The sequence below is a fragment of the Pseudorasbora parva genome, chromosome 22 (genome assembly GCF_024679245.1).
Source record: "Pseudorasbora parva isolate DD20220531a chromosome 22, ASM2467924v1, whole genome shotgun sequence".
NCBI classification, from domain to species: domain Eukaryota; kingdom Metazoa; phylum Chordata; class Actinopteri; order Cypriniformes; family Gobionidae; genus Pseudorasbora; species Pseudorasbora parva.
In genome coordinates this window covers 21,111,270-21,135,958 of record NC_090193.1, presented here as the reverse complement: position 1 = coordinate 21,135,958, position 24,689 = coordinate 21,111,270, and the positions used below count along the sequence as shown (strand labels likewise).

The window sequence follows — 24,689 nt, the reverse complement described above, 5'->3', positions numbered from 1 at the left end:
CTGTACAAAACAAATACAATTAATTTTTGAATTTGTTGTTCAGTAGGTGAATTCAACGATTTATTTTAGAATTACATGAACTGCACCTGCTGCGCCTTAGAATCTTCTAAAACTACATATCCCACCATGCTCTAGTACGACGCGACACAGTGATGACGCAGTAGATCGTCGCGTAAATGAGTGGAAACGGCACCTGAATTCAGTGGGAAAGGAAGTGTTGTTCCTTTACGGATAACATATCTTTTAACAAATACGTACGTGAGTAGTTTGGAAGCCGGCCTTCCTGAATCTGAGCAGATTCACAATTAACTCTTGTCCTGAAAGCAGCGGTGGAAGGATTTTCCTCAGCTGGTTTGCTAGCAAGACCGCCTGACTAGACTCTCGCTATAAAACAGCTAAACTACCTAATCAGCCGCTTATAATTTTGCGTTTCTAAACCAGTTAACTTACGTTATAACAGCAAGTGAAGTTTTAAACGCCTTATTTCTTGACTTAATTTAACTGTAACCGTTTAAACTGCTTTAATTTAACCGTAAAGCCACATTATTGTATTCTGGCAGCTAACTGCACGCGCTCTTCAATAATCTAACCGATAAATGTCTCCATGACAACGTGTGTGTTGTAGCATTGAGCATCACTGGTACACATCTGAGTCTGTATCATGTTTGCTCGATACTAAAGAGGATGTTTATACAGAACAACCTGCTGACAGATATTAGGTAGCTCACAGCTGGATGGCGACGCATCGAGGTCCGCTATGAAACACGATACATCTGCGCTTCAGTAACCGTGACTGGAGGCTCATAAGAGAGCCTTCATTATGTGCAATAGCTGTGTCATCGTCCTGTCGATCACCTCCACAACCCGAGACTGAGAATTTGTCTTTTTTTTTAACACTCGTCGTGATCCAGTAAGTGTTGCGCAATGGCGGGTGTTGGGGTCAGTGAGCTTTCGCGGAGTCAGCTGCCGTCTGCAGCCTCCAATTCCTCAACCACTGATCCTAATGCCCGGCGCTGCTCCAACGGGGACTTCATGAAAACATTCGGCATCTTCCTACAGGGCCTGCTGGGAGTGGTGGCCTTTAGCACCCTTATGTGTAAGTATATTGTAACTCTCTTCATGAAATCCTAATTGGAGTACAGTTTAAGGTGTAATGCATTTAGTAGTTGCAATTAAATTACTTTTCCCTTAAAACAATTACTTTTTATGTAATTGCATTAAATACTGTATAGACTATAGAACATTTTTAGTGGAAATCATGTCACATTTTTACATCTAATGCTAAAATGTTTTTAATGTAACTTCCCTTTAAAACCCCACTCACATTTGTTCTTGTTTGAGAAGCCATTTTTTATGGTGGCTGAGAGAACTCAACGCAACACATGCAAATTAAGAAAACATCTTCATCTGTTTTACAACATATGTGCTGCAAAAGTTCACAACACAACCACAAACAGAAATGCCCTGCAAACGTTCACAATGCAAAAAAAATACAAAAACACGCTGCAAATCCAGGCGCGCCAATGATCTGAATGATGAGGCTGATTATGAGGCTACTTTTATAATTAAATTAATACTATAACAATGCATTTGCCCCGTGATAATTTCATAGCAGATCACCACATAACCGATGTGATTAGCTAACTCCTCAATTTAACCCCCCCCCCCCCCCCCCCCCCCAAAAAAAAAAAAAAAAACAACTTAAACACAGCTACTTTTATGTTAATACTATTACAATGCATTTGGCCCGTGATAATTTCATAGCAGATCACCACGTAACCGACATGATTAGCTAACTCCTCAATTAAAACAAAAACAAAAAAACAACTTAAACACAAATCGAAGATTTTTCTCACTAGGCTAAGTATGGTCCACAAGATAAATATTAAGAAAATAAATTAAAGTTATATACCGTTATCAGAACATATTCAGCTCTCATTGCTAAGTTTTTAGTTTCACCTTCAGCAGTGAATAATTGACTGGGATTTCAGACTTCTTCATCAGCATAACTATAGCGCAAAGCTATAAAGTCAATGAATATTAAAAAATGTCCATTGACTTGCCTTCATGGTTTAAAACACAAACATTTCCAATATTGCGACGTGACATTTTTCTTGATCAACAATTGTGGACAAAATGATAGATGATTCACAGCGCACATCGTGTCCTATGATAATAAAATCAAGTAAATTATTAAATAAATTATTTATTAATAATAATACATTTGTACGCGCAAGACCTCCTGAGAATTATAAAATGGCTGGGACCGCTTATTGTTCAGTGTTTACTCTTCAGTGGTGAGTTTTTGTGTGTGTTTATTTGAATATCCTGATCGTGTGTACTGTTGTGAGTATTTGCAGCATTGTATTTGGTTATGTAAACTTTTGCATCACGTGTTATCAAACTAATGAAGATTTTTTCTTTTTTTGCTTTTTATCTATTTGCATGTGTTTCTTCAGTTGCAGCACGTTGAGCTATGACCGTTAAACCCATCTTAGGTGTATATGACATTCTTCTTTCAGACAAATAAAATCTGAGTTTATTAAAAGCTCTTCAAAAGCTTTATAATGGAATGTTGGGTCATTTTTCAAGTCATAAAAGTCCATCCATACAGCTCCGGGGGGTTAATAAAGGCCTACTGAAGCAAAGCGATGCATTTGTGTAAGTCTTCCACCTTCTGTATTCAACTTACAGAAGACACTTTCCTACACTCGTCAGACGTAGGAAATGTAAAAACTGGGTCCATCAACAACCGATGCGTAGGACATGTCCTCACCCTGTTACACTCAGATGTACATTGAAGTATAGAAGAACTTTTTCTATTTTTATTATTATTGGGACTTTAAAAGGGACTTCCATCAATTCTGGTTGACTCATCAAAGACTTGAATGTTTTGTCCTAGAAGCAGGCAGGTCAAGGCATGTCACTGAGTCATGAAATGCTGACTCAGTGATTTAATTAAAGACTGTGTGTGAGCACATTTACAGGGTTCATAAAAAATCCCATCTTGGATTTTCTTTGGCTTCTGATTGGCCACACCCTCTCAGATGGATTCTAAAGTTGTGTAGGTCATTCACAAACCCATTAGGACTCTCACTGACATGAACTAAAAGTTAAAAACTCTTTAGAAGTGGAGTCAAAACCATAACAATAACGACTCGGAGTAAAGTTTTTAAGTTGTCATGTACTTTCAGTGGTTATACAAGCTGTAATTGTAAATAGTTGGAGATTGTGTTCAGAGGACACGTAGTTAATAGTTGTACACAAACAAACAACCATTGTGTGAAACAGGCTGTCCTTTATTTGTGTGAACCATTGGGTCACGTTTTGGCAGCTAGGGTGGCTGCACTAGTGGTTTCCACTTCTCTAAAAAAGCAGCAATTTTCACCTCTTTTTTTAAAAGCAAGCAGTTGCATTTATTTTTATCTTTATTACTGTCCTCTCTGATGCCTTTTATGATGCCATGTTTTTGGTTGTCAGAATCTAATAGTCAATTTAAAACATTTAAAATTCATACTGAATGTATGAATGGCTGAACATACACCTCTTCCTAATTTCTTTATTTTAATCTTTTATTGTTTCTTAGAAGAAAATCTTTTATTTAATAATACAATTAATGTGCACTTTTTTCAGGTTTGTTTTTGCGTGTGTAGGAGGCTCCTTAAACCCATGATGAAGCAGTTCCTCATTCATCTTCCCCTTTCGAAATGTTAATGTGATGTATAATTTATTGACTTGTGTTTTTATAGCAGAAAATCTAAATCAGACAGAGCCAGCACAGAGTGTTTAGCCTCAGCACTACTCCCATTATGTGGCAGATGTAATTGATCATCACATTCTTCCTGCTTCCAATATGAAAGCTTCTGTTTCCTCTCCACAGTGAAACGCTTCAGGGAGCCCAAGCACGAACGGAGACCCTGGAGAATCTGGTAAACCGCCATTTTGTGTCATTAGCAAGTACTAGATACTTAAACGCATGCACGGTCAATGCTGCACTCCACTGACCTGAGATTCGTCTAGCGGCCCTATAGCCCCGCGATCCCCTCGTGACTTAACGGTGAGTTCTAACCAGGTCTCCTTCCTCTCACCGCCCCCTCCTCCCCTTCACCTCTCTCAGGTTTCTGGACACCTCCAAACAGGCCATAGGGATGCTGTTCATTCACTTTGCCAATGTCTACCTGTCTGACCTCACAGAGGAGGACCCATGTTCACTGTGAGTCTGTGTACACGTCGTTGTCAATGTTTCCCCCACACATCATTGTACTTCCCGCAGTGTTTCGTGTCTGTGGTTTTTACATATTTACAAACGACTGTGTTCAGTAACCCAACTCCATGTGTTGTTTCCAAAGATACCTTATCAATTTCTTGTTGGATGCGACACTGGGCATGCTGGTGATCTATGGTGGTGTGAAGGCCGTTAGCGCTGTGGTTGAATGGAGACAGTGGGATTCGCTGCGTTTTGGAGAATATGGTATGAGCTTTAACAACAATTGTCTGGAGTAAATTAAAAGTCCAGTGGGAACCGTGACTTCATTATGTAAACGTGGCATCATGTAAAGAGAACGCGCCTCAGACTGATGGACGGGAAATTGAGTCGGTCCTTTTTTCCCTAAGCATTGTCTGATCTGAGTTCAGAGAATGAAATTCATTTAAAGTTATGATAGAAATCTTGTTCTTCACAGACTATAATGGCTGTCTGAAACCAAACAATAAGTCTAATCAATGACATAGGCAGGGATTTTGTAAACTGGTTTTAGACCGTCATTCAAGGCACTAAAATCTCATGTAATGATCCTGAACTAATTTAGATGAGCTTTAAAGGAAACCAGGTGACTATTAAAGATGGAAATGCTTATTTGTTGGAAGAAAAAATTGTCAATTAAATTAGTTTTTGTGATTTACCAGTTTTTGCCAGATTAAAGGGATAGTTCACCCTAAAATTCAGATTCTGTCATTTAGTCACATTTAAGTTGTGCCAAACCTGTATGAATTTCTTTGTTCTGCTGAACACAAAGGAAGATATTTGAAAGAATCTCAGCAGCCATTAGTGGGGGAAAAAAGACTATGGTTGTCAATGGCTGCCGAGATCTGCTTGGTTACAAACATTCTTCCAAATATCTTGCTTTGTGTTCAACAGAAGAAATACTTTTGTACATGTTTGGAACAACTTGAGGGTGAGTTAATGACCGTTTGTTTTTACACACAATTTCTAACATATGACATTTCAAAGTCTAGAAATCATTTTACGTCATCTTGAGGCCCATTGATTTAAAGTGTATCATTTGTAATGTTTGCATGTAGGTGAGCCAGTTCAGTGCAGTGCCTGGGCAGGTCAGTGTGCTCTCTATATCCTCATCATGATGTTTGAGAAGGTCATGATCATGCTGGTCCTCCTCATGCCACAATGGAAAAAGGTCAGTCAGGTGTCCAAATACTAATGTATGTTAAGTTGTGGTTCATGTTCTGAACTTTGACATATCTGAAGAAAATGTATTAATCATGTATCAATATAGTACTGATAAATTATGGTCATTATAAGTGATCTGGATTATCATGTACTTGATTGGTGTTTGTGTGTTGGGACAGCTGGCTACACTCAACCCAATAACGGACCCTCGTCTGGAATTAGCTATCGTCATGCTAATCGTCCCGTTTTTCGTGAATGTAAGTGACAATCACCCTTCATGTTTCTGTACAGTTTAAATGTTTTGGGTAAGATTGTTGTTGTTGAACTTGTGTGCACCAAGGCTGCATTGTCACATGATCCTTCAGAAATCATGCTGATTTGATGCTCAAGCAACATTTCTTATTATTATCAGTGATGGAAACAGTTACTTTTTTTATAGATAGAAAGTTCAAAAGAACATAATTTATTTGAAATAGAAATAACATTTATAAATCAAGCATAGCGTTAGTTCTGGTAGGTCACGTCAGCCAAGCTTGCATCTCAGCTGGTCCAAGTCTACCTACAGAATAAGACACATGTCATAGCATCCCTATATATAAGGCCCATTCAGTATTATCAGCAGCTTTATTGCGTTGCTTTAATTTCCATCTCCAACTCCTCCTCTCATCAGTCAGGACTTGGCTTTCTGATATTGCTCTCAGACTTTTTTTCTTTGTTGTCCATTAAATTATTGAACATTAATGATCTTTGCAATACATTTATGTAGGTTCTGTTACCCTCGCTGTTCTAAACCATGATAGGCTGCATGGATGGGTTCTTGCCCATAACAGAACCATACCACCAAATCCAAACTGTATGCTATTTGTCAATCATCTTTGATAGAGGTCTTGACAGAAATGTCTTTGCTGTCATTTTAATCAATTTAACAGTAGTTTATTTAAAGAAATCTTTCTGACCCCATACTTTTGATTGTCATCCAATAGTTTGATATTGTGCATTTGTCAAGTATAATAATTTATTTAATGTATGACAGGTAGAGCTGTCAACGAATATTCTAAATTTGAATATATAGTCGAATAGTTTTTAAACACGAATTTCGAAGATGAAAAAAAAAAAATTAGAATAAAAAAAATAAGCGGAAAAAAATCCCCCGCCGCGATAGTAGAGGCATGGCTGTCTGCTTTGCGAGTGAGTGTGCGCATGGGGGTTCAGGGACAGGTCACAGGAGTCACTGCTGAAAGTGGACGCATCTTGCAGGGAAGATGGCAGAAAGTGCAGAGCCCAACTCGACCACGGCAGAGAAAGCCATTTTAACTCCATAATCTAAAAAGCCATGTCTGGAAGTACGTTGGATTTTGGTCGGTAGGAGGTAAAATTGTTTAGCCGCGAGAAAGTTATATGCAAGCTATGCAAAATACAGTTAGCATACTATGCCTCATTTGATTTAACATTAAACAGAAACATTACTAAAATGTAGGCTACTGTACTGACTGAAGAGATATTGCATGATTAAAGGATAAATGCACTGCTTCCACTGGTGTGATTATTTACCATGCCAGGGAAAAGCTCCATGTTTAGCACAACAGAGCTCGCTCGGAGCGCTCAATATGCTGTAAAACTTCAATTAATATTAATAATATTTGTTTCAATCACTTAATGAAGCCTGCTATATTTGGGACGAGTCGCAGGTCTCGCGACCTTAAATTGCTTGCACGAAACTCTTGATCAGCACTCAAAGTTTGTTCATTTAAACAGTTATCCACAGAGAGAGGAGGTCTGTGATCTTGGCCATTAGTTAATTATATATAATAATTATATAATTTATAATAACAATCTACTTGTTTTTGTGTAAGTGATACATTGTCAAATATGTATAAACTTAAATAGACATGTCATTTAATGTCTCTTTGTATTAATTTGTACTGTTATTGACGTAATGCGTATCATTGGCAAAATGCGCACCCAGATGTTCGAATATTCGAACGTCATTTTTGAGAAATTTTGACAGCCCTAATGACAGGTAGTTCTGTTTTTGTGTGTACAAAAACACTTGTGTGTACTCAGGCTTTGATGTTCTGGGTGGTGGATAACTTCCTAATGAAGAAGGGCAGAACAAAAGCCAAAGTGGAGGAGAGGGAAGCAGAAGACGACCCTCGTGGCAACAGCAAAGTGCGCTACAGGCGGGCGCTGTCACACGATGACTCTGAATCAGAAGTAAGTTTCTCTTGCTGATCTCATTTGAAGTGATAGCCATAAAGGAGAAGGATTACTACCAGCTGTTAATTAAATAAAACTTTAATTAAATTAATTGCATAAATTGTTGCATGAGCACAATCAACATGATTTGGTCTAAATTATTCAATCATTTTGACCCAGGCCACATTCAAAAGTTTTGCAACTGTCACATTTCTATTGGAACTTAGAAGATTTTTATGTTTCAACCACAGACTAATAAATATTTGCATAAGTCAACGATAACTGATGACAATTGTAACGTTTAATTAACAGAATGTATAAAACTGTCAAAACGATCAGTCTGAACATGGGAGAGCTGAAACTTTTGCTGCATCTCAAATATCTTTGAATGACAGCACTCTTATTTTGAGGTTCCTCTGACCTACAGAGTCAAATTCAAAATCCTCCCTCCACCCATGTCTTAGTCTTTTTCCCTTAGTATATTTGCATGACCATTCCTCACTTTCCCCAAATTTCAGACAATATACCGTGGGAAGAAAGTAAGTTTACAAAAATGAAGTAAGTGTGCCTTTAAGAACAACATCCACCTTAATAATGAGGGTTTTGTTTGGAGGATGAACAGAACTTAGTATATGGTTTCCTGATATTTTCTTGCTGCTAATATAACAATTAGTTCTGTTAGACCTAAGAACATTTCCTGAATCCAGGACTACAGCTTTTCAACTCGCTTACCTGTCAGTAGTAATAGATTTGACACCAGGCCAGTCATTTGAGCTGGAAACTTGTCAGTGAGAAGTAGCATTTCCATCCACACCATGTAGGTGTCAAATATTAATTCACTGACATTTGTCATTTGGTTTAAGTGAAGGTAGTCCATCTTTCTCACTTGTAAAGGGATGAGCAGCTCAGTCAGAATGCAATTCCTATTTTACATATTTAGGTTTGCAATGAGTCATTATTCCACTTTTCAGGATGAAATGTCATCACTGGCTTGTTTTTGAAAAAGATGATTAGTTGAACTCTCTTTGTTTAGCACTCTTCCTCTTGTGCTGGTCAGATCCTGTTCTCCGCAGATGACGAAATGGAGGATTCAGATGGTGACGACGATGTACGAAGAATCACAGGGTTCAAGCCTGTTAAGAAAAAGAAGCACCGTCTTGGTATTCCAGTTTGAAATCAAATCAGTTTGGACTTGAGGCCTCCCTCGTTCCCATGGCCCAACATTAATTTACCAGAGCATAGATCAGCAAGTGAGGGCCATGATGACTAACTCAGCCTATGAATTGTGGAGTAATGGACCCAGACTCCAGTAAACACGCACGAGGACCCTCACAACGTTACCAGAAGGATATTTATGCTGTAGATGATCATGAGGGTTTTGGACCAGCCTATTGAAGATGATCGAACCATAATATTCAGTTGTTGTTTTTTTGCACATTCATAATTCTGCAGTGGATATACTGTTAACACGGTTACATCTTGCATCTGTCTAAAATTTGAAGTGATAACCTGTCTAAAACCTATACAAGTTACATGCTGATGTTGTTCTGCTTCTATAAGTACCTTAACCATATGCATGTGATTGATCACACTGACTTGGACAAACTGTTCAAGGTCACTCATAGTCTCTTCCTAAACGTGTTTGTGAGCGTAGCTGCGGCAGAGTTTTGTGCTCGTCAGCTGTGAGCAAATTGTGCTGATAAATTTTACAGAAAATCATATGTCAGCAGTGTTATGAGCTGGTATTATAAATACAGTTGGTACAGTCTTTGAATATCTGTTTTTAGCCATTAGACAGCAGACAAACTGACTAGGTACGAAAATCCAGGGGTGACTGTTTGGCTTTTGAAAGTATATCTGCCTCATTTCAGTGTGATGCTGTGTTTTTCTGCCATTGTTTTTCCTGTATTTATTTGTGGCCTATTAAAGGGACAGGTCACCCCAAAATGTTCAAATGTATTTACTCACATTCACATCATTCCAAACCTGAATGACTTTTCTTTTTTATTGAAAATATAATTTGTGTTCTAATGTTGTGGTAAAAATAAAAAACTTGGCATTTACTGACTTTCATTCGTATTAAAACACAAAAAAGTGCTTGCCAAAAAGGTTTGGAAGAACATGAGGGTGACTAAATCTATGAAAATTTTCATTTTTGGGTGAACTGTCTTTTTAAATTTTCATTTTTGCTACTCTTCAGGGTAGAGGCTTTGTTGCAGGATGTAACCTCTTGCAAAGTTTGGTGTTGCGTTATGGTCTCTTTGTATGCGGTATTACCTTCATTGTTGGTTTTTGTTTGATTTGTCTTCAAACATTACCCTTCATTTCTTTTTAATATTTACCAGTCAAGCACTAGCCAGTGTGTCTTTCTTCCAAATATTTTCTCATCCACCCTCACACTTTTGCGCTAAGGAAAAATAAGATTTTATTCCAACACTAAAGCACAGATATTTGGAGAATGATGATTTGCATCATGCATTCTCTTCAAAAATTTAAACCGACTGCATATGTCAGACTATTTCTAATCTTTTAATGTGAAGGGAAGGTGCTTGTAGGTTTAGAGTTGGAGTTAATGAAATTGGAGTGAGTACAGGACCAGTTGTCTTATTGCTTGTATTGTTTAACAGACATCTAATGGACCAAGTTTTTGGGAGTACCATGCCCACAGTATGGGCTTGTGTTTTACAGGGATGAATTGAAATCAGGCTTTCTGGTCAGGCCTGCTGGATGAACTTGCTTACTGAAGGATTTTGTCAAAGTGGAAATGTAACTGCCATTCCCTCTCTGGGTTCCATTCTGACTATTGTTAGAGCGTGATCTTGGTTACATTTGGAAGAGAATGAAACAAATTGGATGTGGAGAGGGTTTTTACCTACTAAACGATATTAGATGATTTAGAATTACTGACAAATTATGAATTTATGTATGCTTTTTCAATAAAGTGTAAAAACAGCAATTTATGCATTTGTTATTTTATGATCTGTAACCTTTCTTCCACAAGTTTTGAACTCGATCCATTGCAGTGAGAGGGTTAAATCAACCACTAGTTCACAGGGGAGGTAAGTAACAAACTTTTGGGAAAAAATAACTAGGTAGCTGCTGTGCTCTTGCATAATAAAGTTATTGTGCATTAGTGCGGATGCTAACAAAGTTATCATTCTTGGTTTGAAAAGGCCTGTAATCATATTCTGGATTTAACTTACTTTATGTCTTCCTCCTGAATGATATCAGGCACATGGGTATCATCTGTTGGTTCCTCTGAGCTGTATGTTGTCCCCTCTGGGGAATCCTCCCTGCGTGGCCTTTTAATTGGTGTTGATGTGAATGAAGATTCGGATTTGACTGGAAAGTCCTCGTCGGAGCAGGACACGCTAGCACAATTACTCACAAGAGGTCTGACTTGAATTGCTGACATTAAACCAGACAAAACAGAAAAACCAAGCCGATTAAGCACAACAAAACTTATCCACAAGTAAACTTTTAGTTAATGTTACCTTTACTTCTCCGTTTTGGCTTTTTTTGTGTGAGTACTGCTTGGACCGCCACACTCTTCAGAACCGGAGCATTACATTGACAGCCCACCTCTCGCGTAATTGGCTGTTGGAGAGATGCAGCAGTACAGCAATAAGGCAATGCACAATTTTTTTTCTTGAGCTCTTTTTTTTTGTTAGCAAGCAATGAAACAACTGTGGGCATTTTAGGTTTAAATGTAATGTGTACAACCTACTGTAGCCATATTCGAATAAGCTACCATTGTGCTTTTGTGTATTATTGTGGTACATCTGATTTCAGATTTACCCACTTTCTTTCATTCATGAAACATGTTAGAAGATATTTTGAAAACATTTCCATTTTTTTGGTCCATATAAACGAGTCAATGGTAACCAAAGATGTCAAGAATTAAAATTCTTCAAAATACCTTCTTTTGTGTTCTTCAAAAAAAGTTTGGCGCATGTTTGGAACATCACAAAGGTGGGTAAAAAATAAATAAATAAAAATTGGGGTGAACGGTCGCTAAAACAACGAACGTGGTTGGTGGTCATACATGTCAGTCAGACTGCCACTTCCGGTCTATCTAGGTGGGTGGTTCTTGGAAAAAATAACAGATGTTGACCATACAGGCATAACTACTTACCTTCACAGTCTGTGTTGGACCAACGGTGTATATCGTTGGGATAGCCGTATCTATCAAGTTTAGAAAGTCAGCGAAGCCCATTTGGTACTGCTGTAAATTTGTGAAGCATGCTGGGGCGAAATGGCTCGCACACAAACGCGAGCTATCAGTTATTCCTCCTTCCTCAAAATGCAAAAATTCAAGCCAGCGGGATCGCAACCACGGTAGTTTTGGGAAAGGAAACAGGGTATTGAGCGGATAACAACCCAAAACGCACCTTTTCACCATACCTATCGGTGGCTTTGCTCACTCACTCAGTGCTTGGAAAAATCCGACGCTTTTAGTGGCGCGAACAGGTTCTTTTTAGCTGCTCGTTTAAAAGAATCGGTTCGAAAGATCCGGTTCTACAGATGTTGCGTCATGACGTTGTTACGTCACTCAGCAGCTCAAGCAAGAAAGGTCGTTTCAGAGGCGGAGAGCTTGATTACATTTTTTGATGACAATGTCCTCAGAGATTTCTGAAGAAAACAATACTTACTCGTGCTGGAGGGGAAGTGCCTACAGTGTACAGAGTGGGAACTGCCGTGTCTGCTAATGTAAGGTAGCACGTTATCCCCGCAGTAACCATCCCCAAATTGGTGAAGGATTCATCAGAGAAATGCCTGTCACAAAGCCGCGAGCTGGCACAAATACCCCCCTCTTCGAAATGTATGAACTCCAGCCACTTCTTTCGTAACCAGTTTGTGGTTGGGAAACAAAACAATGTCCGTGCGTTAGAACAGCCAAAAACACACCGACGAACCATGATTAGTGATGAGAAGCGAGATTATTTAGTGGGAGTGATATTCTCGTTCTGGAGAGCTTCTGATTGGACAACACATTGTGTAGTGCTAGATGACTCATGGAAGAGGAAAATACTCATTTTTAATCTGCTAGAGAGGTAATTTAGATTTAGATCTTCGATCAAACATGCAGATAATGAAATAAATCAAAACACACAAGGAGGTAGGCAATGATAGGTAACCAGAAGTCCCAAAAAAATTGAGATAGTCCCGAAATCTACACTGTTGTCCGAATCTGGCCCTAATTGTCTCGAAAATTAATTGTCTCGGCTGTGGTTTGAGTGAGAAAATGACACGCTATTATCAAGTCCGTCTCAAGCTCGGAACAGCGATGTTCATTGGGTCCTTGGGCAAGCCTCCCCCTAACCCCCTCTAGTGCCGGGCCTGGTTTTGTGTGTTTATGTGTTACAGCTGCATTCATGCTGTAAACCAATGCTGCCTTTCAGTCTTTTTTCCACTCAGTAGGACGTAATATATAAATATATATATATTTTTTTTTTTACGCTTTATGTGAACATTCAGTTTGCACTATAGTACAACGCAATGTCCTAACATCTACACAAAACATCTACTCAATATCCTAACATCTACAAAACATCTACTCAATGTCGTAACATCTAATAAACATCTATTCAATGGCCTAACATCTACAAAACATCTACTTGGTGATTTACCGGCATTCGAACCCCTCACCCGTATGTATTTTCAATGGCATATTATAAACTTACGAGAATACTTTATTACTTGAAAGAAGTAAATATACATTAATGAGCACATATATTTTATGTTAACATATACATATGTTTTTAGCTAAGAATAAACTAAAAAAGTTACACAGTGTAGTTTTAATGAACTATACAGTAAAATACAGAGAGCTTTGGTGAGAACTAAAATATTTAATTACTAATTTCTCGCTAGAAATTACATCAGAAGTGGGAAATATTGGTAAAAAAAAAAACTGAACGTTTACACGCAAACTGATCCTCAAACGCAACTTTCGGACACCATATTTCCCCCCCAGCTCAACTGTCAAAGTCCCAGAATGGAAAGCACAGCATTGTGGGATATCAAAAGCAATGAAGGATACATATGCTGCCTTCAAAAATCAGTCAGATGAATGTATTTCAGGAGACAGGAAGTGAAGCTAATATTAGATTAGGACATTCCTTGATGCCTTCCTGTTTTGAAATATGTCCTCCGAAGGAAGCCTTTTCCAGGTTTTGGACACAGCAATTGAATCTTTGATTCAACCGATTCATTCAAATCACTAAATCGTTCAGTAACATACTGTTGCTGTGATCTTTGTTTGGAAATATTTTTACTACTGAAATAGAATAAAAACAGTCAATATTGCATCTAAAATTAACGTGACTTAAAGGGATAGTTCGCCCAAAAAAAAAAAGATTTATTTATTTACCGATAAGTTGTGTCAAACCCGTATGAGTTTCTTTCTCCTGTTGAACACAAAAGATGATATTTTAAAGAATGCTGGTAACTGCACAGTTGATGGCACCCATTGACTTCCATAGTAGGAAAAAAAAAAATACAATGGAAGTCAATGGGTGCCATCAACTGTCTGGTTACCAGCATTCTTTAAAATATCTTCTTAAAACAACTTGAGGGTGAGTAAATAACAACAAATTTCATTTTTGGGTGAACTCTCTCTTAATAACTCTCTCTCTAATGTTAATTTTTGATTAGTGATCCAATTTAAGCCCATCTTATAATTTTAACGGCCAGTGCCGAGTAGTAACTGATTACATCATGTAATGTGCATTACGTAATCAGAGTCCAATTAGGTACTTGTAATTGGATATTTCATTCTAAAATACTTGTAATCAGAATACAGTTACTTTTTTATTGATTTACTGTACATGTTGTTAAGCGTTTTATTTTGATTGTTTTTATTTTAAAATAACATTTTACATTTTATTGATTTAATTACTTAATAGCTATGCACATGTCCTAACAAAGACTCAGGACAAAATATAGACAAAGTAGGGTAAAAAAACGACATGAGTACTTGTCAATAAATTAAACTCAAATTGATTTCTAGATATTGTACTGTTATTGTAGATTTCTGATACAAACAACAATGTTTTATTAAGAATCTGAGTAATATTAGAGGATCTGAGATTGTTAGGACATCAACCAAAGAAGATCCATAACAATTTTTTAACTTCACAGATAATATCGTTATGGAGCTATAAATATTTTTTAGTTGTTGCGCAGAATTGTACGAAATTAGGTGTGTGTCAAAGTAATGTCCTTGTTTTTTTGTTTTGTTTTTTTTTTAACATAAATTTAGCTCTGCCATCACAGGAACAAATTACAATTTAAAATATATTCGAAAAAAAAAAATTCTCAATGTAATTATATTCACAATTTCAGTGTTACCGTTTTATCAGAATGGCTGAAGAGTAAACCGTTTCAGAATATCTATTTTTATTTGGCGCACACATGGCGATGGACCCGACTCATTCACAAAGGCTGACTCACCACCCCAGAAAAGTTTGTAATGATTTGGTTATATAATCTGTGGCATGTCAGCATCATCATCATACACATTTGTCACAAGCAACAAGGCTTGTTTTTTGTGTTTTTTATTATTCTAATCATTAAGCATTACAGTGATGAATTATATTGGTTATTGTTAATAAACAATTTTGTTTAGATTGGCATAGGGTTCACATAAAATCAGCCATGTCAAAAATTATATTTTTCTCCCAATTACAACTGCAGTGTTTGATTTTAACTTTGATTTTAACAAATTATATTTAATCTTATGATGTATCAGTAAAGCCTGAACAGGGGGAGGTTGTTTTGTCTGTAATGTGTTCAGCTGTTCATAGTAGTCATACTCAGAAAGAGGCTTTCTGACACTGACTGCTGAGCTAATAATATATAATGATAAGAGAGAGATGGGAGGGGAGGGGCAAGATGATCTTGTAACAAGGGTATAAAAGACCAGGATGAAAAGAACAGTACACAACTTGTCCAGAAACCAGACCACAACCATACAGAATGTCTCAGGTACGAAGATGTCTTTACTCAGTGTTTAGATCAGAAATAAAAGTATGTGTGTAACAACTTAAGTGCTTGCTACTGCAGACGTTTCTCTTTAAATCAATTATATTTCTATCAGCCAGAGGTTAAGAAGAAAAAGCGGCCAGTTGTAAAAGAGGAGGATCTAAAGGGAGCCCGCAGTAAACTGGGGCTGAAAGGAGAGGTCAAGAGCAAGACATACGAGGTCATGGTTGAGTGTGGTGAGTTTTTCCTAATCTTCATTGACTTTTGACTATATAATAAACAACATATGAGCTGTTACATAAATATCTGATTAGATTAGGGATATAAACTTTTCAAATTCAGTCAGTAGAACTTTTACCATTATTTAAAGACTGTATCAAGATTACAATATTTCAAAACCTTGTTTAAATCCTCACTTATGTTATAGTTAAAAATATATAGTAGCCTAGAAATATAGTTAAAAATGAATAATAATCATAATTCCTTATGGAGAAAATAAATTGAGTAATTTGAGGCGACATCAGTTTTGTAGTGGTGTCCGAAATCGTAATTGCACATTGTGTCATGTACACACAGCGACTGTCCGAATTCACTCACTCGTTCGTTTTTATTCACTCCTTCAAGTGAACTGTATTAGTGGACTAACGGAGGGAATAGTAAATGAGGGTTTACAGGGCAATTTTAGATTCAGCCTAAGTGTGATTTGTTTTATACTTCTCGGCCACCGTACTCTACGACATCCAACACACGTGATGGTTAAGCTTTGGCTTGTCTACGTTATAAAAGAAAAAAGAAGAAGCTAATAATGTATGTGTTGCTACCGATATTGTAGTCGTTCGCCATCTCAGTCTGCCTTCTAAAAGTCACCATCCTTATAAACGTTTTGAGCATCATAGGAAGTCGGCGGGTGGAGAAAGACATTAATCATAAAATACATAAATCACCTGCTATAATGCGCGAGTACGTTGGAAAAATGTAAAGCGCCTTTTTGAATACGCTACTGCTACGTCATCTATTGTTGGCATGGTAATGTAAACTGATAAAACACAAAGTAAATAAACTTACTGCATGTTGTTTCGTGCCGTCTGTCCCAGTCCCAGAGTAAATTGATGGAACCGCGTTGAGCTTCAGTATAAGTTTACTAGCAAAACCCAACTTAGTCATAATAAAATTTTCAAAACAGTTCTCTGGAAAATGCCTGCTGCAAACATAGATCCTCGATGGAAGTTTAGCACGGACATTACAATTATTCCCAATAAACTGCACCCATTTAGATCGGAGTTTCTGGTCATTTGGTAATACATGGAGGCTCACCATCTGCCCTTTCTGAGCTTTGCATCCGACTACTGAGCATGTGTCAGCCATAGTGAAAAATATCAACATTAACATCGGGATCACCTGGCTTCTCCTGAGCCTGAGACCCCTTTGCCTCCCAGCAGTTAATAGCCCCGCCCCCCACGTTGACGTGCGGACTATAAAGCTTGATTTATCACAGACCCAATGTTTTTATTTACAATGATAACCATGGTTTTGTGTAAAACATGTTTAAATATAAGAAAACGCCTGTGTGTTTGTGTGTTGTGTAGAGCGCATGGGGAAGGTGGCGCCGTCTGTCTTCAGTGGAGCGCGGTCTGGAGGAGAGACAGTGCTCGAGAAACCCAAACCTCCATCAGGAAGTGTGTTCGGCAAATGATGAATCTAGTGCTCAATGGACTTCATTTTTGGCATCCACATTGTGAATTAATTAACCGTGATGTGGATATTGATGTTGTAATTGCGAGTATTAGTGTGTTTTTATACTGTTTCTCTCCAATTGTACTTGAAAAATGGAATGTGCTAGTTTCTAGTGTCATGTTTTCTATATAAAACATTTCCTAAAAGCATCACAGAGTCACCAAGTATGATTTCTCTGTCATGCGCTTTATGACCAAGTATTTCATTTCAAGCCATGTCAGCGAATGTTAAATTTTGTGCAAATTTGGGGAAGGATGGTGGAGTATAAATTAAAATATATGCTCATTAAAGGACGTAACCACCACACTAATAAGATTTCCTTGTCAAGCTGAAGGTAATTGTATCTTGATGGTTGTTCAGTAAATCCATCAGACAGATCAGAGAAGCAAGGGCCAGGGATAATCACATCAGCTGGTGAAGTGACAAAATGTATATAAATTTATTTCTATCATATTCTTACACACTATTGTTTTTGACTTCTGAAGACATTGATTCATCTTCCACTGTGGTTGTATGAATTACCATCATGATCACTGTGTGGTTTTTGTAAACAACAACCAAGCAGGCAGCACCAATTTACTTGTGTTGTATGGACTCACAGGGATGAATTATTGTTCTAAAAATCTTTTTGTTTATTTGAACAAAATCCGTTCTATAGCCTACACCATAGATATCAGCATGAGGGTGATTAAATAATAATTAAATTAACATTTTTGACTAAACTATCCCTTTTTTCCCTTAATCGCTTAGCTCTATAACATTTTCATTTTCTAGAACATCTCAAAACAATGTTCAAGTTTCTTGTTTACATCTGATTTTAATTCCTTATCATTTTAAGTAAATCAAGAGTTTTGGCACGTGAACAAAAAAAAGTTCAAACAAATAACAATGCACATGGCTTGTTTATCAGCACGGGTTGATTCTCAGTGAAACGGTCAAACCCTTCACAACTTCTACACATTTTCATCATGTGAGATCAAAATCTGTCAGACATGCATGTATATTCCATAAATATCTGACAGGATTGAAATAAACTAGGAATCAATATCCAATCCAGTTTGGAAGCATATAGGCCCACATAGAGTTTGCTCAGCAGAATCCCCACTTTTGAAAATGGAGGAATGTGACAACCCTAAACAGCAGCAGCAATAAAATTTATATTTGTAAAAATATGTTACACATGTTTGAAAAAAACAAAAACACAGTTGTTTCTCAGGGAAGAGCAATGAAGACGTAAGAATGTGTAGTGGTGTCAGTGGAAGATATAATGGAGTGTGTAAAAATGTACAAAGAAATTGTAATTTTCAGTTTACATAACATTTTTACAAAAAAAAAAACTGTATAAATACAAATGTATATTTTCTTTCTTACATTTCCTTTCGTTTCCTTGCAGCGCTAGTTTATAGGCCAAGGCAGGTTTTTTATATAGCTAGCTATAATTTAAATTCTGAGGCAATGTGGTATCACTGCGGTTACAAACTTATCGATTGTTTAATTATGTTGCTTATCCCTTACAAAAATTCAAGGGAAATTGGGGTTCTGTACTTTCAAGTCTTTGCATATTCAATAGTTAAAACTTCAGCATGATCTGTCAATCATATCATAAAGGCAAGGACATTACACTTTAGGACCATTTAGAGAAAACTACAAATTATTACATTCAAGCTATGATTTGATGTCATGCCTTCCTGAGAATCAAACTGATCTTGGTTTTGCTAGTGAAAAACTTTACTTTTTGATCTAGAGAAACTCAACATCAAATAAAGTCTAGTGTTTATTTTACCCAGCGTCTTTTTAATATATGCTAAATGGAATATGTGAAGAATCTATTTGGTTATGTAAAATTAAGGAAAAACAGCAGCTTTAACTGTCTATGGTCCCTAGTTTACCACCATAGTTTACACTCGACCACTTAGTCGTGCTATTACATTGATTGATGCACTTAGCACTTTTTTTTTATAGATACAAAATTATATACAAAATTTTGTAATTTTATATACAAAAATTACAAAACACACGTATTGTATTTTTATATACATACGATAACAACAGCCCAGGGCACTGACTTAGTAACTAACCATGCCTCCTATCTGAATACACAAAATTAAAGAGCATTTCAAAAAACACTTACCAAATTTGTGGAGAGAGCAAAATGGACCGGAGGAATTGGTATAGCGTCTTTCTTTAAAAGAAGGCGATCGGCAAAACCGGATTCTACCAGTCCGAAATTCTCAAAGCTTTGCGGTGTAAAATGTTTGTAGCAAACATATTTCCCACGTGTTTTGGGACACCACAGCAAACCAGTCGCCTGCACCCAAGCTTTAGCTCTGGCCGCTTCGCGAGGAAACGCAAACAACACTTTTGTGTTGTCGCACCGACGAAACGCACATTTACGACCCATGTCTCTGAACGACAACAATTAGTTACAAACAAGATAATTCAGTGATACTTTCTTCTGCTCAATACTGCAATAATAGTTTATGCTTAACACGGCGGAATGGAACGAGTTCTCATGAATAATGTGGAAACGCTCAGAAACTGATGACGTACGCGTACTCTCCAGCCATAACAGCCAATCACCACTCCGAACTAAAGCATATACACTTCCCAACAAAGCTTTTCAAACAGTAAAAAACGAAATGGCTCTAGAAAACGCAGTGCTACTGCTGTTTTTAGCTGTGTGCAACATGTACATTACTGAAACATGTATCTGTTAACATTTAAAATATAATGTATTTTGAGGTTTCATTATTCTTTAATAACAAGCTAACGTTACTCTGCGGTGATAAAGCCAGATTTTAAAATAACAATTTAACAAAAATTAATATCATGCCTAAACCTTTAACATACATTTTTTTTTAAAAAAAATATGTCAGCTTACTGCACAATAGCAGAAGTGTTGATATGAATGAGTTCAACAAAAACCCAACATAATTACAGGCACTGGATATCTCTACACCTTTCTGTCATGTGAGAAAATGCACTAAATACACTTCACATTTCAGCTCCAATTAAATAGCCTGCTTATGCAAAAACTTTTACAAATGATGTATAACAAAAGCATTGTTCCATCTCAGAAATAACATTCCTTAAACCAAAAGAGGTGGATTAGGGGAGATGCATGATAACCACAATCTCAGTGATCTGATAAGTGAAAGCACAAAATTGCTGCACTTCTGCGTGCATTACGACTCTATAGAAGCATACGTATTCAATCGCACGACATTGCATTTTTAAAACAGCGTGTTTATTAATTTCATTTTAAAAAATAAAAAAAAAACTAAAAAGGACTATTTCATCGTCACTATAAGAAACAGTACGGAAGCACTGAGAGTCTTTGAGCATTTCTAGCTCTTCAAGTATGTTCATTCTGTTCATATATCAGGGGACTGTGCCTCTAGGAGGGCATGAAGAGGGGCCGACTTGGCTCAACCCATCCGGTCAAACTCCAGATGCCTCCTCTCCTACAGAATCCATCTTTTCCTTCATTCAGCAAAAACTGCAGTGAAGTCCAAACAGCAGCAAACGGTTTTGAGTGAAGCAATGAGCACAGGAAATGAACTGAGTTAGAGATGCACGTAAGAGGAAGAGCGAGACGTCATTAGAAGAGACTGAGAGAAATTAATAATACGGCTTAAAGTTAGGGGGGAAAAGAGCAGTTACTATGGTATTAAAGACAAGGAGAAAAATCTCCATCCAGTGCATGTTAAAACCACTCAAGTCAAGTCAATGCAACTCAACACTCATGAAATTGCATAAATGTGTATTTTAACAATTACGAGAACAATGAACAACATGACTTGCATCATTTCCAACAACTGATAGGAAACTCAGCAATACAACTTGTGTAGACGGGAAAAGATCATCAAAATGTAAACAAATTCACTCCTTCTTTTGAGGGAAAAAAAAATTGAGAAAGAGGATGTAGGATTTGACCGTCCACCACTCTTGTGCTGCATCCCTCCATCCCTCTGTACTAAGTGCAACTGAGGCAGTGTTAGTCTCCATCTTTGAATTAAAATCTTTGAATTATCACCCTCCAGTCCCTTCATGAAATGACAACAACAGCAGAGCTCCTGCAGGTCATCTGGGGTGCAGCAGAAATCGGTCCAGGTACTGCGACATGGTTTCCCAATTCCGCCACAGGAAAGCCAAGATTATGACAAGGAGCAATGTGGAAAGTGTGCGACTACGTGTTTTCATCAGTGGTACGACACAGTTTGCGACCGTCGAGACGAACACTAGGAGTACCGCCATGACGGCCAGCAACACGTTGATGAGTTTGCCGAGTAAAGTGCGTGCTGTGGCGTTCTCCAAACCTTCCAACTGAACCACTTGTTGCTGCTGCTGTTGAAGCTCCATCTTAGAGATGCGCGTCTGACAGGCCTCCAGCGCCTCCTACAGGAAAAGAGAACAAAAAAGATGTTATGGTTTTCACCATCTCTGACAAACGACACACCGGAAGTTATCCATTTCCAAAGGAAAGAAGTACAGATGCTGTGTGGAGTACCGATCATATGCGTATGCAGAATTTTTGGATCTGATGTGCTTTCTTTGGGTTTAAAAATATTTGAATTTTTGTGCCTAAACCATGTGTGACTGCCTGACTAGATGTGATGTATTCTAATCAAAACCACATGAGATGAAAATTAGCTTTTTTTTAAATACTAAAACCCCTTCAAAAACATTTCTCTAAAATGAACGGTTATGAATCATATACTAAACAAATATTTTACAAGTAGAACATTATTTACAATGATTAGCCCTAAATCTTTTAGATGAATTGGCAGTAATTTTTTTATTTGACCATGGTGAATAAGCTTAGGGTAACAGCTGTGTCATGACCAATACGTTTCTGTGCAACTGCCACTCAGGGATGACATGAAAATCATACATGAAGGCTGGAGATAGCTGAAAGCCAGCTTAAAAGAGAGATAAAGCTAGTGCAGCTAATATGCAACCTCCATTCCAGCTAATGCAAGACTCAAATGATAGTAATGGGTAGAACATGTACATTTTAGCAGCATAATATCATTAAAAATAAGCCCTCAAAGAGGACGGTGAGTGAGTCGCATATAGCTTTCATTATGAAAACTGAATTAGAAGACTAAACGTTGTCCATCAGATCGATACAAAATAGCTTAACGACAACAGCTAATGTTCTTTCCCATCAGAAATCTCAGCATTAGCATTCTCTTGTTTCATTTCACTTAGAAGTTCATATGCCAGATCTAAGGACCCGTTTACACCTGGTCGCTTCATGTGCTATACGATCGTGAAAAAAACCCACAGGTGTAAATGCCTTTCAAAATGCTTTCAAAACGAATATAAATCTGAAAGTCGCAGACGGTCAACACACAATCATCTTTATTAAAGTAGTGAGACTAAATGATCTTACCGGTGCTGATGGCGCTCTCTCTCCTATTGCTGTCTTTGATCTTGAAATTAGCTGATGATAAATAAAATGCAGCTCATATCTGTTGCTTTAGTTGGCGTGAAATTCGTTAAATTTGCATATACTGCGAGAACTGAAGATCAGATTTATATTCATTTTGCGGATACATTTATGTGGCCATTATGTTATTTTTAACAAATCAGATAACCATCCGTTCAGTAAAAAAAACGAAGTGACCAGCTCAATAAAATCAGTAGTAATAATAATAAAATTATTATTATTAATGCAGCTTTAAAGCTAACATTTTAATAATGCATACAAATATTTTTACAATTTTATCTTTAAATCAGCACTAGGTAACTTTTCAAAATTCATAATATATTTTCAAGACTCTTGTGATGATACATCGATTTACAATAGGTTGAATGACCCGTCTGCCATAGCCTGACGGGGTCTGTATCGTTTTTAATCATACTTTTAAACTACCCTGGGTTTTGGGTAGTAACCCGAGAACAAAAAAAACTACAAAATTTGACTGCTTTACGGCACTTCCACCACCCCCATGTAAACACAAGTAAATACATAAGACGTACACAATCATATCATATTTTAGGATACCTAAGATGTCTGTGATATTTGTTAATTTGTCTTGCCTCAAGCTATAATGCAAATTAATATTGTGATATTGACGATATATGGCTATTACCTACCACTCAAACATTAAATTGAAGTATCATATAGATTGTGTAAAACGGTAACCACTAGACTATAGGCTACTATAATGACGCTGGCTTGTAAACATGAGCATCGCGATCATTTGGCGTTTGAAAATAAATAAAACCCATGAAATTATATTCATATGACATGCTGAAACATGCCACTACCTGGGATGCAGACATTTCACACGCAACGCAAGCAGAACTCCTGCATGTGAACGTGTTAGTGATGCGCGGGTCTGCTTTTTTTCCAACCCGTGGGTCCCACTTTTATGAAATTATTTGGCCCGACCCACACCACTGTATATATTTTTCCGCCCCACCCCGCACCCGCGACCATTAAATAGACATACTAGGCATTGTAATGTAAATGAAAACAGCCTTTATTTAAGCCTGAAAGTGCTTGGAAACATTGCCCAGTAAACAAATATGAACCATAAATCAGGTCATACTAATAACAAGATAATGATAAACATTTTCAACATTTACAAAGCACGAACCTTGTCTCTCTCGGCAACTTCTTCACTTTCTCCCACTCACTAAACTCATTTATCTTTGACTCGCTCGGCTGGCCGGCAGCAGGAGCTGCTTGGCTATAGCCGCTGTCATGTGCCGCCAAAGGTTTGGGGACATCACGCAAGTGACGTTGCTACGGCAGTCGGATTGTAACCTTATCAAAGAACCTAATAAAATATGAAAGATATTCCCAAATATTTCATTTAGGGTATAGGGAATTGCATGGAACATACACAGATTTTTTATTTTATTTTGTTTTTAATGACCCGCCCCAACCTGCGCCGCAAATAAAGTAACAATTTCTTTACTCGCGCATCAATAGTTCAGGGCTATCATCGTTGTCATGCCAACAAATGCACGCGCGCATCCCCTGACGTAGGATGACAGAGTTTACGACATTAGTAGAGGACAATACTGTTTCCCAACTGTAGGGGGACCCCTAGAGCAAAAGTTACCTAGTGCTCCTTTAACTGAAAATAAATAAACTTATCAAGAGGGCTGGTTTGGTTATTGGTCTTACACCAGACTTACTTGAGGTTACTGTGGAGAAGAGGATAAGGTAGAAATTATTTAAATTGTTAAATTATTTATTTTACTAAATAAATTATTCATTTATAAATATAAGTTAAAATATTTTATAATTAAAATTTTTGTTGTTGCGTTCTGTACTTTAATTGTGAAATTGTATCATGTCTCACTGGATCTTAATCAGGTTTTAACAGTCTTAATTTATCTGAGT

The 24,689-nt window shown here is 37.3% G+C and overlaps 4 protein-coding genes across 15 annotated transcripts in view; 2 read left to right on the top strand and 2 right to left on the bottom strand.

Moving 5' to 3' along the window:
* Window positions 1–160: 160 nt before the first annotated feature.
* stimate (STIM activating enhance) lies at window positions 161–10,559 on the top strand. Of its 2 annotated transcripts, none has more exons than XM_067431256.1 (8): window positions 161–1,096; window positions 3,881–3,929; window positions 4,118–4,213; window positions 4,350–4,471; window positions 5,302–5,414; window positions 5,587–5,664; window positions 7,472–7,621; window positions 8,661–10,559. In XM_067431256.1, the coding sequence occupies exons 1-8, from the start codon at window positions 925–927 to the stop codon at window positions 8,775–8,777; spliced, it is 897 nt and encodes a 298-aa protein (XP_067287357.1). In that variant the 5' UTR covers window positions 161–924; the 3' UTR covers window positions 8,778–10,559. The 2 variants fall into 2 exon arrangements, with proteins under 2 accessions (XP_067287357.1, XP_067287356.1); XM_067431255.1 differs by having other exon boundaries at window positions 8,637–10,559.
* Window positions 8,597–20,914, bottom strand: LOC137058090 (uncharacterized). 4 transcript variants are annotated; one of them, XM_067431258.1, is made up of 4 exons: window positions 19,455–20,914; window positions 11,098–11,200; window positions 10,807–11,011; window positions 8,597–8,736 (listed from the first exon to the last, which is right to left on the bottom strand). In XM_067431258.1, the coding sequence occupies exons 1-4, from the start codon at window positions 19,722–19,724 to the stop codon at window positions 8,694–8,696; spliced, it is 621 nt and encodes a 206-aa protein (XP_067287359.1). In that variant the 5' UTR covers window positions 19,725–20,914; the 3' UTR covers window positions 8,597–8,693. The 4 variants fall into 4 exon arrangements, with proteins under 4 accessions (XP_067287359.1, XP_067287358.1, XP_067287361.1 ...); XM_067431257.1 differs by lacking the exon at window positions 19,455–20,914 and adding an exon at window positions 16,655–17,032; XM_067431260.1 differs by lacking the exon at window positions 19,455–20,914 and adding an exon at window positions 12,256–12,892.
* mustn1b (musculoskeletal, embryonic nuclear protein 1b) lies at window positions 15,441–17,644 on the top strand. Its single transcript, XM_067431261.1, has 3 exons — window positions 15,441–15,592; window positions 15,705–15,825; window positions 17,176–17,644. The coding sequence occupies exons 1-3, from the start codon at window positions 15,584–15,586 to the stop codon at window positions 17,280–17,282; spliced, it is 237 nt and encodes a 78-aa protein (XP_067287362.1). The 5' UTR covers window positions 15,441–15,583; the 3' UTR covers window positions 17,283–17,644.
* A 155-nt stretch (window positions 20,915–21,069) lies between the features above and the next one.
* The window catches only part of tmcc1b (transmembrane and coiled-coil domain family 1b), a 32,171-nt gene continuing 28,551 nt past the window's right edge, over window positions 21,070–24,689 (bottom strand). For all 8 annotated transcript variants that reach the window (XM_067431247.1, XM_067431252.1, XM_067431251.1 and 5 more), the window contains one exon: window positions 21,070–21,721. In XM_067431247.1, coding sequence (XP_067287348.1) covers window positions 21,407–21,721 — 315 coding nt within the window. In that variant the 3' untranslated portion in view covers window positions 21,070–21,406. The remainder of the gene's footprint in view (window positions 21,722–24,689) is intronic.